This window comes from Marmota marmota, unplaced genomic scaffold, assembly GCF_001458135.2.
Source record: "Marmota marmota marmota unplaced genomic scaffold, marMar, whole genome shotgun sequence".
Taxonomy (NCBI): domain Eukaryota; kingdom Metazoa; phylum Chordata; class Mammalia; order Rodentia; family Sciuridae; genus Marmota; species Marmota marmota.
Genome location: NW_025999842.1, coordinates 39,069,407 through 39,084,445, shown reverse-complemented (window position 1 = coordinate 39,084,445; position 15,039 = coordinate 39,069,407). Strand labels below are relative to the sequence as shown.

At 32.1% G+C, this 15,039-nt stretch overlaps 1 protein-coding gene across 1 annotated transcript in view; it reads left to right on the top strand.

The window, feature by feature from the left end:
* Tbc1d32 (TBC1 domain family member 32) overlaps window positions 1-15,039 on the top strand; it is a 185,562-nt gene that overhangs the window by 62,454 nt on the left and 108,069 nt on the right. Inside the window, exons 15-17 of the mRNA XM_048800402.1 lie at window positions 5,146-5,347; window positions 5,918-6,000; window positions 12,623-12,761. Coding sequence (XP_048656359.1) covers window positions 5,146-5,347; window positions 5,918-6,000; window positions 12,623-12,761 — 424 coding nt within the window. The remainder of the gene's footprint in view (window positions 1-5,145; window positions 5,348-5,917; window positions 6,001-12,622; window positions 12,762-15,039) is intronic.

The following is a 15,039-nucleotide window of genomic DNA, read 5'->3' as shown; positions in this document are numbered from 1 at the left end:
TGGCTAAGAGCCGGGCGGGCGGGGTGGCCGATCACAGAGCGAGTGGGGCCGCCAGGAGAGCCGGGATGGCTGGGGCCGTCTGCCGGGCCAGGTGGGGACCCTTGTCGCTGCCCCGGGCCGCCGGGGGCTGCTTGCAGAGCCGGTTGGGCGGGCGGTGGCTGCGGGATTGGACCTCTGCGCCCACGTGGCCGGCCAAGATTCACTTGTCTGGGGCCAACTGTCACCTCTAATATAACTTACTAATTCCTGGCAGGTCTCCTTTCAGCGGAATTTTGCTAGAAGTTCCTCAGTAGGTAGAATGTAGCTGTTTTAATGGGTGTTTCTGATCCGGTTAATGTGGAGATACTGAAAGTGCTGCTTCCTTGCCGGCCGCCATGTTGGATCCTCTTTTTTGTTTCTTGGCCCAAGTTTTAATATACTTAACTTTCCTTGTAATGCTGAATTATTCACATGGTCTTTCTTATTTGATTAAATTTTCTCTGAGTATAATTAAATACACACATACACAAAATCTGTTAGTTTAATTAAAGACATCTATTTTGGAGACTTCTGACTAGTTTCTTCAGGACTGGTTGTTCCTTGGTCTCATGCATGGCATCATTTATCATCTATCTGTATGGGATAGCTTCTTTATTTTTTCCTTTATGGAAGCTTTTGGTCTTCCCTTGTCTATTATCATTCTGAAATTTTATGATGTTTCTTGATATTTTACTTTTATTTACTTGATGGACTTTTTTTTTTTTTTTTAAGTTACCGGGGTGCTTAAATGCATTTGGCCATTGAGCCACACCCTACCCCTATTTTGTATTTTATTTAGAGACAGGTCTCACTGAGCTGCTAAGCACCTCACCATTGCTGAGGTTGACTTTGAACTTGCGATTCTACTGTCTCAGCTTCCTGAGTCACTGGGATTACAGGTATATGCCACCACACCCTGCTTGATGGACATTTTTTATCTGAAGTTCATCCAAAAATAATTGGATTTCTTGTCTTCTGCTTTTTTCTAAAACTTGTGTATTTGGATTTGGATTTATCTGTACTATTTTCTATCTCTTTTTTACTTTCTTTTTTTTAACCCACTGGGAAATACCTCCACTTTTCTTTCCACCCCTTCCATTAAAACTGAGTTTTTCATTTAACTTATATTGTTTTAAGGAATAAGTTTTATCATTTTATCTTATTTTTGGTTTATTAATACAATATTCTTTTTAAAATTTCTTTTTAATTTTTTATATGTGGGGCGGAGGATCCAACCCAGCGCCTCACATGTGTGAAGAAGCGCTCTACCACTGAGCTATAGCCCCAGCCCCAGTACAATATTCTTTTGCCTCTAAGGGTAATTAAGTTTCCTTCTCTCATACTTTTTCTTCCAATTGCCTTTAGCATTCATTGTATTAATCTCTGTCTTTTTGAGTTTTCTTTGGATATTCAAAAGGAAGAAGAAAGCTTTTTGAAAACTATAAGAAAGTGGAAATTGTCATTTGTGGTCTTGACTATAAGGGGAATCTTGCTGCTATGTTGAATCTTTGGTTTTACTTGTGTTCTGTAGAATTCCATAGAGAAGCCTCCTATAGTTAGCTGCCTGAAGAGAGTAAGCCTTTTAGGAGAAGGAGGCTGGGTGGAAATGGTGATGGAGTTTAAGCTTTAGCATACAAACTTTGATTTAATCCTGTAGAGCTTTTTCTACCCTCTTCTGTTTCTCTATCTCTGCCTAACTCCCAGGAATCACACTGGGCTAGCTGCATGAAGTATGAAAGAGAATGTGGAGGTTAGAATCGTTTCTAAACTTATTTTTATGTAGTTACTCTATTTTCAATTCCACTCATACCTCAATCCAGTATTATTTAGTTCCACCCATTTCTGAATTTTTTTAGAGGTTTTATGTAATAAATTATCTTGATTTTGTCATTCACACTGAGGCCAGTTGAGATTTTTATGAGTTCTTAGTTACTCCTTGTTTTTCTACTTTCCAGGTTCTGAAAAATCCTTAATTTTTGAATTTTAGTATTTGTAGAGAGAGTGTTTTATGTTTTCTTTTAGTGAAATATAACTTTTTTTTAAATTAGGAAACCAACCTTAATTTGTCATGAATTTTAAGATTTTTTTCTCTCATTTAATGCATTGAAGCTTTTTGTTTCTTTATAAACATTAATATTCATGTCATCAGTTTTTCCCACTCTATCATTTGTAAGTTCTTTTTTAAAGAGAGTCTCCCTCACATTTAAGCTAAACAAATAAGTCATAAGATATCACAGAGAATTGTTTTTGAATCTTCATTGTGCAGTTAAAAGAAGATATTCTGATAATTAGTAAAAGACTAGAATCATCTCAAAATTCCAGTAACAAAAGGTTACTTATTCAGTTAGGCTTACACAATGGAACACTGAACAGCTACCATAAAAAAGGCGTTAGCAATACTTTTTTGAAGTTCTGTGTTCTTACCGTAAGGATGTATTGTTAAGTGGGGGAAAAAAGTGCAGAAGACTGTTTATTGAATGCTGCCTTTTGTATAATAGAAGAGAATATGAATATAAATCATTTTTATATTTTCAAAAGGGAATTGTGAATGAATAAACTAAAAACTAATGGAAATAGTTTTAGGAGAAAGGAGAGAAGAATGGGGAGAATTATGAATGGAGACAAAATACATGGGAATGTACCTCGATTGTACTTACATTTGACTCTGGCATCATATAGTTGTCTTAGGTAGTAAATATCCAACAAAATTAAAAAGAAGTCACTGTAAAATAGATAAATAAACTTATGGTCATGCAGAGAAAAAATTAGTTCAAGGAATCTAATTTTTATTGAACATTTCTTGTGGAATATATTCTATGTTAAAAAAATTCTTCAAAGTAATTGTAACTACATTCAGTATATGTGTAGAAGGAATATTGATATTATATTAAAATTATTATGCACAATTTTAGAACAAAATAAGAAACAGTATAAAGAAGTAAGATTCTTCACATAAGAGAAAAAATATAAAATTGAAGAAGCTAAATAAAAACCCTGAATATTTATATATAATTATGAATTTATTTTTTTTCCTTTTCAAAGGTTACATTTTCATAGCATTGCCACTGAAAAGGCCTAGAAGTAATAAACCCTTAACAATGAAGTAGAAACTTTATGTGATTTATCTATATCTCCTTGTTCTAAGAAGAGGCAGAAATTCCTGACAAATAACTGTGATTCTTGGTCTGTGCCAGGAAATGTTCAAGATGATCCTGAGATATCTTTACATTCTAGAAATCAAGAAAGATATCTAAGATCAATTGGATAGTGTCAAAAATACTTTAGAGCTAACCGGAAGGGGCCTTTTATTGTCTTCATAGATGAACAATTTGAGTATCAAAAAGTGATCCAACTATTTCAAGTACATAAAAAATGCATGGGTTTAAAATATACTAAAATTAAAAAATCAGGAAATGGACTTTTTCAGTTTATTTGTAAAGTTGCTATGCCACCAACTCATTACTTTATAAATGGATAAAAAAGATTTAAGTGTTTTCCAGCCTTTCCTGTAAAATTGTGTTTTAGTATAACAAGTTACTCAGGAAAAATTCTTCATAGCAGAATTCTAGTTAGTAAAGGCAAAGGAAATTATCTAATTAGATAATCCTTAATGAAATGGTGAGTCTATAAAAGGAACATTAGTAGTTCCTAAAATCATTAGATGAAAAACTGATGGTAAGGACTTCCAATTGGAGGGCTGATACCATCTGACCAACTGATTTTTAACATCACAAAAATTGGGACAACCAGATATGTGCTTTGTGAAATAAGAGCCACATAGCACCTATGAAACTATTTTGCCTAAGAGAAAAGAGTAATAAAATGAACTTAAATCTAATTGAGTCTTAGATCTATATCATCTTATAGGAAATATGGAGAAATAGAAAAATTAGTTAAGTAACATCAAGGTGAAACAATTACCAAAAGTAAAAAATTCTCTGAACAAGTCGTTGACATGGGCAAAAAGAAAATGGGAGTCTAAATAATAGCAACCTAATGCTCTCTAAGGAACTGTTTGAATTCTAATTTGAGCACACTTATTGTAAAAAGACATCTTTAAGACATCACAAGAATTTTGATGTGGCTTAACAGGAAGTTAAAATTTTTAATTGCAACCACAAGAATGGGAAGTTATACTCCAAAAAGTGTAATATTTCAAAATACATTCTACTGTCACATATAACTAAAAAAGAATAAGTAAAAACAGAAAGAGTTGCTTGTAAAAATTGTAATTAATTATTTTAGGTGAGGATATTGGCATTTAAAGTAAACTTTTGTCAGATGGACACTGGGTAACAAGTTGATGTCTGGCATTTTATCTTGTATTAGGCTGGTGGCAGGGAAGGAGGTCAGAACATAAACAAGTCTGCCAAAATGTTCAGAGCTATTGAAGGTAGACAGAGAACACGGAGATTCTGTGCTCTATTCAACCTACTTTCTACTTTTTTAATTGTTTTTTTAAAAAAGCTAGAAAAAGAAGTCTGTTGCTCTGGAACTAGAGAGCCTATGCTCCCCTGATTCCACCTTGTATTAGCTGTGTTATAGTGTATATGTTACTTAACTCTAAGCTTTACATGTCTTTATAAAAGTTGAATAATATACCTGCTTTTTAAGGAATACAGTAAGAAATAAATGCATCTAAAATAGTTAGAACAATGCATGGCACATTATAAGTATTTTTTATCTATTATTGTTATGTATCTATTTTTCCTAGTAAAAATGACTCAGCTCTTTAGATGGGGAACTGAGTCCTGCTAATGGGAAAGGGTATGTGTCAATAGTGGTAAGAATGAAGAATTTAGTATTATGTTTTCACTGTAAAATCAAGAATACCTTAATATATGGCCCAGGGCACATGACATCTACAACCTTTTAAATGTATTCTAGTTTTGTTTCTTTTTTCCTATCTGGATAGTCTTTCCGCCATTCCCCTGAAGCAGCTCTCATTATTAGACATCTACACTTGGGTGGGAACAGGAGTATTTGAAATGTAGTAGAAAAGCTGGAGGATGACTAAAAAGAATTAAGCAAATGAAGAGTTTTTGTGACAAGGCTAGACTTTTTGGTAGTACTTTATGAAGTCAAGATTATATGACCTTGGAATCACTTGTAGGTATCACCCTTTAGTCTTACAGGTGCTCATATAATTGCCCAGTTTTCGAAGAAACTTCTTGATGAGGATATTTCTATTTTTTCTGGATCAGAATTGTTACCTGTGGTAAAAGGAGCTTTTATTTCTGTATGTCGTCAAATATATGGTACATGTGAAGGCTTACAGGTGTTACTGCCTTATAGTTTGCATGAATCTATAGCGAAAGCATGGAAGAAGGTAAGCATTTTTAAGTTTCATTTTTTCCAAAACTGCAGATGTTTACTTCAGATATAGGCATCATTGTAGTATCACATTGTGGAGAAAATATTTGGGGTATCACATTTGATTTATTTAGCATCAGAGTATTCAGGGGACACAAAGCTTCTTAATCTGATACAGGAGGACTTCACTATTTCCTGAGAATTAACAAGATACTTTCAAAGTGTTTTCCTCTGATAGGAATGATTTTAGATAAATTCTCTTTGCATACAGTAACGTTCTTTGGAACTTACTTCTGAGACATTTTTGGAGGAAAGTTGTGTTTTGTTATGGATGGTGGAGAATATAATGTAACAATAACTGTACATTATGTATGTATTAAATGGATTACTAAGCTTTTATTTTTGTACATTTATTTATATACTCATTTATGAAATACTTATATGATGCTTAACAGACATAAAATAAGTTTTCTGGGTAAACTAATTTAAGTATATAAAGCACAAATAAAGATGCTGTACAAGAGATATTATGACTAGTGCTATCAATAAGAAAATGAATAATGTAAATCAATCTGTTAATTTTTAGACAAGTTTGATGTCAGAAAGAGTTCCTACTCCAGTACAGGGTTCTGATTCTGTTTCTTCAGTAAGCCAGGAATCCCAAAACATGTAAGTAAATTTGGTAAACTCATCTGTTCATTAATTTGCTGAATTAATTTTAAAATAATTTATTAAAATTATTAAACAATAGATAGATAATTATAAATATAATTATAAATAAAATTGTTATTAAATTATTTAAATTGAGTACTATGGCAAAAACATTTTACAAGAAGGCAATGTTTATATACAAGTTTAAATTAAATTACAGTTCAGAGAATTTTGTGATACTTGTAACCTTTAAAAAATTTTAGCAATATTTATTATACTTGCTTCATTCTGTACTTAATTTTGGGTTAGGAAACTTGATTTACTGAATTGCTTCCAGAAAATTCTAAAAATAAAATTTTAATTGGAGTGGTCAAAATAAGTAAAATATTTTCAAATGTTAGCAAGGCCCATTTATACTTAAATATGGGTGGGAGTGCTGTTTAGTTAAGTTTTGGAATTCGAAAATTATTTAAATCAGAATTTATTAAAATTTTTGATTTAGATGTTTCTCTTTACAGATATCAATAGATAATGGAGTCAGGTTAATGGGGAAAATATTTTTGTAAAAAGTAAGATCTAGGCTGGGGATGTGGCTCAAGTGGTAGCGCGCTCGCCTGGCATGCGTGCGGCCTGGGTTCGATCCTCAACACCACATACAAACAAAGATTTTGTGTCTGCTGAGAACTAAAAAATAAATATTAAAAAAAATTCTCTCTCTCTCTCTCTGTCTTTAAAAAAAAAAGTAAGATCTGATGACATGTTCCTGGATTTGCTTGTAATTTTATAATTGACTATTGTCTTAGTCTGAAAAGATAATCATTAGGGAAAACTTTGAGGGATTTTTTTTTTTTGTAGAAACTTTGGAGGTAAATTTAAATTTTTTCTTAGAAACTTTGGAGGTAGATTTAAATTTTTTCTTTTTCCTTTTTTTTTTTTAGGTAGGCAATTTAAATTTAATCCATTAAACAAAGATGTTTTGTATTTTTTTTTCTTTTTTAAATTTTGTTTTAGCCATTGATGGGCTTTTATTTTATGTATTTATATGTGGTGCTGAGAATTGAACCCAGTGTCTCACACATGCTAGGCGAACACTTTGCCACTGAGCCACAACCCCAGCCTGTATTTTCTTAACAATATAATGGTTCAATAAATACTTAATTCTCTAGAAAATACTAAATATTTTTTCCTAACACAGGAAACACTTATATTAGCTGCTGTGTTTTTTTTCGCCTTGCTTTGAGACAATGAGAAGAAACATTTCTGTATTTTTGTTTTTAGATTTTTTTTTTAGTTTGACATCCTTTCATATGGCTTGTCACTTTTTCATTTTCATTCATGCTTCAATTTTCCACTCACTCATCCAATTATTAGACTGAGTAACTACTCTATTAATTTCTGAGGATGCTTACAGACCTATGGGAACATAGTATGTAGTATAGATAGAGTACAGTAAAGACAGCATGGTGGTAGATTCTGCTAGCTGTACGATATGGGCTATAAAGGGTTTCTTGGGAGCCAACTTGTGGGGAAATCTAGAAAAAATAATTGTTAAACTGAGTTTTAAAGAATACATGAATACTAACTGAGTTAAAAAAGATGAGGATGTTATTTCAAATGGAAGAAATAATGTGGTCAATAGGCTAGAAGTGATAGGGCACATAATTAATGTATTTAACATTTTATGTCAGCAATATTTTTAGACTCTGATGTTAGTGGATGAAGGAACTAATAAATTATATGCCACTCACTCACTTGTGAAGTCTGAACCTATTAATAGAGAAGCCAAGCATACCAAAACACTGATTAACATGGACTTCCTAGTATTGGTATCAGGAATGGGACAAGTTGAGTTCAGTTGCAGTTGGCAGTGGGCAGCTACAGGCTTCACTCTAAGGCAGAACTTGATGCCATCAGAAAGCTGTATAGGAGAGTAGAGCAGAATGTGTGATTCCTACAGGCCGATGGGTCCCCAAAAGGAAGTGGACTGGAGGAGAGGCCTTACTTAGCCGGTTATGTTTAATTCACCCTTCAGATTTTCCAAATTTCTCCTTCTCCCATGTAGGAGGAGTAGATATTTAGGAGTAAGTGCAGAGAGACAGTGTTAAAATAGAGATGTGCTACACATGAAAATTTCTTTTTTCCTTTTTTAAAATTTGTTTCTACACCAAAACTTGATGCCAGGGAAAAAGGAGGTTCTCCAATCCCTGATGTTATTATCTGTGTTAGAGCTCTTCATAGAGACAAAACCAATAGGATCTATTTATATATCCATATGTAAATATAAATCCCCATAAATTTAGGGGAATTGACTCACATGATTTATAGAGGCTAAGTCCCACCCAGGTTTTCTGTAAATTGGAGACACTGATATGCTGATAATGTTGCTCAAAGTCTGAAAGTTTGAGGACTGGAGATCTTCTGGTATATATCCTGGAGCCCAAAGGTCAAATAACCTGGAGTTCCAATTTCAAAGGAGAGAAGAGGAGTGTATCCCAGCTCTAGGTTAGAGACAGGCCAATTCCCCCTTTCTGTTTTTTATTCTAGTCTATCTCAGCTTCTAATCAACTGGATGGTGCCTTTTTACATGGGGCTGGGATAGATCTTTGCCACTTATTCTCCTAAGATTCTTGCATTATTAATCTCCTCTGGAAACACCCTCATAGACACATCCCCAAATAGTTCTTTGCCCGTTTTCTAGATATTCCTTACTGAAGTCAACATCTAAATTATCTATCACAATGTCTTAGAGAAATAAAAGATATAATAAAGCTGTTGATAAAATAGTCAGAACTGTTTTCATTAGAATTCACTTTACCTAAAAGAGTTGAGTTTCTTTGTTCTTTTGCTTTATTGAGATAGCTGATGTAAGATAGGCATTATTTGTTTCTTGATTCTTTGGTAAAACCTGAATGGATAATCATCCGGAATAGTTTACTAGGCTTATGTCTGCAATAGCTGGCACCAGATAACTATTCCTTCCTTGAGTGAATCAATGAAAGAGTTAATGAGTAAAACTTTCCCTAGCCCCAAATCCTAATGACAGTACGACTAACACTGATGTGATAAAGGTAAAATTAAGAAAGAGTAACCAGTATAAACTTAGTATTTTTGTGTTTTAATAATTTTGATCTTGTATTTTATGCTCCCTTTATGGGTGCTTACTATATTGAAGATAGAAGCTGATGCATAATACTGTTAGGATACTGATGTCCTTTCAATCTAAAGATTGATTCAAAACTCCAAAAAAAAGTTCTACAAGTTTGGTTTGCCTTATATCAATGACTGCAAGCTATTTGAGACTATCATTAGGATCACAATCGAGAAGATTATAATCATAGAATAAAACAAGATGCCAAACCTAACCCAACCAACCTTTAAAGTGCCTTTGGTCAAATTGGAGGGATTCCTTGAACTGCAAAGTTCAACTGTGATCTCTCCAAAATTAAACACCAGAAATTTAATAACCATGAGTGCATCTAACTCTCCATATTTGCTCATTTGAAGAATGTAGTTCTTCATGCTAACAAAGCAATCTTTGCTACTGCCCCTCCCCCAGACTATAGAGTGATAACATTCCATGGTCTGATCTTCCTTCTGGCTTGAAAATTTGGATATATTTACTAAAATTTGAAGGAAATATAAACAATATTAGCAGAAAATATCTACTAAAATATATGCTTTTATTCCCCAGAATTATATGTACTCCTTCATATCATACAGTGACATGATTTTCAAGTTCTTTTGTACCCCCCGCCATACACTTTTTTGGGAAGGAGTCATTTAAACTTAATTTTCTGTAATGGCTAATTTAAGATTTCCATTTCTTCTAAGTGACTTTTGCTTATATTTTCCAAAAAATACCATTTTATCTCTGTATTTACATATTTTTATCATAAATTTATTTGAGTATTTGTATGTGATTTAAAAAGAAAATGTTCTCCACTTGCCATTGTCTCCACTTTTTTATTGTTAGTATTTTTTTACTTTTTCTCTCTTCTTAACAATTCATTACATTTGTTTTTAAGATTGGATTTGGGTTTTATAATGTTCTCTTTTCCTTTCTCCCTCCTTCTCTACCTCTCTTATTTCTGTAGTAGTGGAAAGTGAAAAAGGGATTGAGAATGGAGATTGGGCAAATAAATTTACATTAGCCACACTCACTAATTTTGATGTGTAGCACTTTCATTATTAAGCTGATTTATGTACTTTTTGAAAATTTTACATTAGTCTTTAATACATGAAATATTTGGGATGTATTTTCTAGTTGTCATAGTTGTTACTACTTTATTTTATTCTTGATTTAGATGCTTTTCAGAGACCATCAATTGTATGTGTATCTTTTTTTACATTAGTTAAATTTACTTTGTGACCTATTATAGGGTCAGTTGAAAGAAAAATCTGTTTGCTTGAAAAGAATATTCTTCACCTGAAAGCTGGTTATTTTGTATATGTGTGTGTGTGTGTGTGTGCGTGCGTGTGTATATATATATATACACACGCACGCACACACACACACATAAAAGTAATTACATAATTTCTCATTCTTATAACTTTGTTTTAAATTTTACCATATTAATGTTGCTAAGTTCATTTTGCTTTAGTTTGTATTTGTATACCATATTAGTTAAAACTATTGCATAGAACTCAGTAAGACTTTATTTTCTGCATATAATAAGAATTCTCAAGAATATGCAGACATGTTGTACTTGTGTTTTGTGTTTTGACCCAATCTTTAAATTTCTTTTTCTTTTTTTTTAAGGTGACTTTAGGGTTTTTACATTTTACATTTTTCTGATACTATTTTTGGGGGTTTATTATTTTTTCTTTTGTATTTTATGTTGATGTTCTACTGTTTTTTTTTCCTCCTTTGCTGTCTTATTCTAGATTGATAAAATGTTTCTTATTCTGTTTTTTTTAAAGTCATTATCACTATGATGTCTGTGTATATATTTAAGTATATCTAATTTTTGTGGAGGCAGGTACTGGGGATTAACCTTACGGGCATTTGGCCATTGAGCCACATCCCCAGCCCTATTTTGTACTTTATTTAGAGAAAGGGTCTCACTGAGTGGCTTAGCACCTCACCATTGCTGAGGCTGGCTTTGAATTTGCAATCCTCCTGTCTCAGCCTCTTGAGCTTCTGGGATTACAGGCCTGGGCCCTGTGCCCAGCTTAATTTATATTTTTTAAGTGAAAGTCTAAAGTTAGTAGGTATATATTTCATGTCTTGAGATGCAACATGGATCTTAGCACACTTTCATTTATTCTCAATGCTTTTTAGTTATCTAGAATTTTGCAATTTATTTCTTTATAGTGTCAAATACTAAATTTGTTGAATGTGTTTAGTATTTTTAATTATAATTTTAAAATTTGTGATTTGTTTTAATAGTCTTAAGTTTCCAAACATAGTTATCCTTTAATTATTCTTTAATAATTATTTTTGTGTGTGTGTGTGTGTGTGTGTGTGTTTGTGTGTGGTGCTGAGGATTGAACCCAGGGCCTTGTGCATGCTAAGCAAGCACTCTACCAACTGAGCTATATCTCCAGCCTTCTTTAATACATATTTGAGGGTGGTTAACTATCTTTATCTTTTTATGTCTGAAAATGTTTATTTTCCTTCCAACCTACTGTCTTCTGCCACCTACACACATATTTTCTCTTTTAAGTGGTAGTTTATTTGAATATAAGTGTTAAGATAGAGAATTATTTCTCATCAGTATTTGGAGCTATTACTTTATTGTTTTCTGGAATTTATGGTGACTGATATAACCCCTTGTTTTTAGATAATGTAAGTTAATCATTTCTCTAATGGCCTTTTAAAAATTGTTTTGATGTTTGCCTAATTTCTGTGATTTAAATATATCATTTCTGGTTCTTAAAGTATTTTATCAATTCTAGAAAATTATTATTATTTTTTAAACAATACATTTATATGTTTATTTTTATGTGGTGCTGAGGATCGAACCCAGGGCCTCACATGTGCCACACAACCCCATCCCCAATTCCAGAAAATTCTAAATCCTATCTTTTAAAAATTTTAGTTGACAAATAATTTTATATGTGTGTATGTATATACATGAAGTTCAGTGCTTTTCCAATTTTTTTCTTTTCTTTAGGGATCCTTTCAATTTTTTTTTTTCATTTTTTTCTGAGGAGCAAATAGTTGGTCTTTCTTATAGGTGTGTACTGAGAAAAAAATTGACATTTCCCCCAAATAAAATAAAAACCTATGAAAATAAAATGATAATGTAGAAAATATGCTTTAGAAAGTCAGAAAACAGAACTTTATAATGAATAGAAAGTACAGAAATAATGGAGAGTCAAGGCTTAGAGATTCCAGAAAGAGCAGAATTATAATGGGAGAGTAGAATAAACTTAAGGCATGGATGAGAGAAGTGGTGGAATAGAAATGCTGACATATGGAGTTAATATTTAATTCAGTGAAAGAAAATTATTGGTATAGAAGATATAGGAATAAAAGAAATCACCATCTAAGAAACCATTGTTTCAGTTCTACTTAAAAATATCTATTGAGTAGTTAGCTACCATTTGTGTATCCATAAATTTATTTATTGGCTATCATCTTTCTTTTCAGTTGAGTGTACTATAAAAAGCTCTATCTTTCTTTTACCTGTTTCAGTATGGCTTGGGAAGAGAATTTGTTAGATGATTTATTAAATTTTGCTGCCACTCCCAAAGGATTACTACTTCTTCAAAGAACAGGTTCCATTGATGAATGTGTGACATTTATGTTCAACCGATGTGCAAAAAACCTACAGGTATGTATTACCATCTGTCACAGAAAAAAAGAATTTTTGTTGTTTAAAAGCCATTAAGAGCATCATTCTGTTTTCTGTGCAGGGAGAGGTTATTAAGTCTCAATTGAAAAGCCATATAGCATCATAATACTTGATATTGTTTTTAGGAAAGCATTAGAGAGTTGATATTAGTGTCTGTGACTGTGTTTACAGAATTGCAAACAGCCAGATGGAATTTAATTCAGTTCATCATCTTGCTGTTTTTATAAATATGATATCAAACATCTGTATGTACTGAAACTGGGTATAACTTCTAGAGGAAAAAAAAACTTGAATCTATATGTATGTTTGAATGTTTATGCTTCAGTGTTTAAAAAGACACAAAATTATTTATAGAAGGATTATATGTTTTTAATTAATTTTAATTGAGTATATATGATAGCAGAATGCCTTTGAGTCATTGTACACAATTGCAGCACAACTTTTCATTTCTCTCGTTGTACATGATGTAGCATTGCACTATATGTGCAGTCATACATGTACCTAGGTAGAGGGATTATATTCTATTGTTAAATAAAATTTACAATATGAGCTAATCTTTAATCAGATAGTCAGAGGCCACTGAATTGTATTCAGTTTTCTTTTGAGTATATATTCCTAGAGATATGGTCTTTTTAGGATCCTAGGTATGTTTTTTTATTTTAAATGTTTTTATTAGAGCATTGTAGTTTATATAATAGAGGATTCACTTTGACACAATCATACATACATGGAATATATTTTGCTCTCTTTCAGTGCTCTATATTTCCTCTTTTCCTCCACTTCTTCCCCTATCTGTATTCTACTGATCTTCCTTCTATTTACTTATTGCTTTTTTTTTAAATTGGTGCTTTATTGCTTTTAAGTGTTTTTCTCTGTTATTTCTTGGCCTTCTGGCTAAGATCAAGTGTAATTTCTGTTGTTACCAGTGTAAAAGTGTTTTCCTTCTCTGTCTTGTGGCAGCTGTGGTGTTTGACATTATTAGATTGCTTAATGCCTGTTTTTTCCCCCTTCTTACTGTCTTTAATTCTAATTTTCTGCTTTTGTTTAAATCTATAAGAAAACAAATATTTCAATCTTTTGTTGTCTGTACGCATGAAAAACAAGTAATTTCTGAATGAATTTCCCTGATTACATTTGGTGGATAAAATGTATCTATATTGGTTCATGGTCTCATGTTATTAGGTTTATATGTGTAGATACATGATTTTATTTTGTTTTATTGAAATGAACTTCTAGTATAGAGAATTTAGTTATATCTGTGCTTCAATGCTGTCTTCATCCAGTGCATGATTCCTCTTTTATTGAACATTGGACTATGAATTAAGGAAAATGGGAAATGTGACTAATAAAGATAGAAAAGAAAGACAAACTTATAAAGACATGGCAACAGAAAATTTGAGAAATAAGCCTTATTTTCCCCATGTTTAGTTTTTAGTTCCTAATTTGTATTTTTTTGCCCTTAAAACTGAGAGTACAGTTTGTATTTTAAAAGTCTGAGATTAAAAACAGATATGTTCAGTGAAATGTTTAGAATATATAAACTCTTAATGGTAGCTGTTCAGAAGTCAGACATTTTATAAACCACGTGACTTTAACCAGTCTGAGGCAGAGTTCATATTGTAATATATTTCTCTATTTTTTATTCTGATTTATGCTAAACAATTTATATATACTTTGGCACTGTACCCTGAATACATATATAATATTTGTAAGGCAAATTATTTGAGAATTTTTACAGTGCTCTATTAGAAACTGGTATATTAACAACTGGGACTCTCTTTGTTTATTCCCTTCTTTAGGAATAGTGCCTCTAAAAATAATTGTCATTTTAAGAAGAAATCTAAGTTGTTAGATGGCTTTTAAAAGCATGATGAAACTGGAAGTCAATAGAGTTTATTAATAAGGACATTTATTGAGGAACCAACTGAAAAAGTAATAATAGGGCAATAAAATTTAGAGTTGGAGGCACTCTCACTTTTCATCTGGTTTGTTTCTTATTTTATGTTTGAGGAGACTTAGGTCAAAAAAGGTAAGTGACTTGTTGAAGGTTATAGAGTTAGGAGCAGAATGCAGATCTGAAATAAGATTGTCAAAATAGTAAAGACTCATTTTTGTGTAGTGTTTTGATTTTTTTTCCTGCTGTTATCGTCTTGAAGGAATATTTGATATTCCTATTAATAAAAACAGTAACTCTGTATATAACATGTATGAATGAAACATTAGCATGATTTTTTTTTTTTTTTTTTTTTTTCATCTT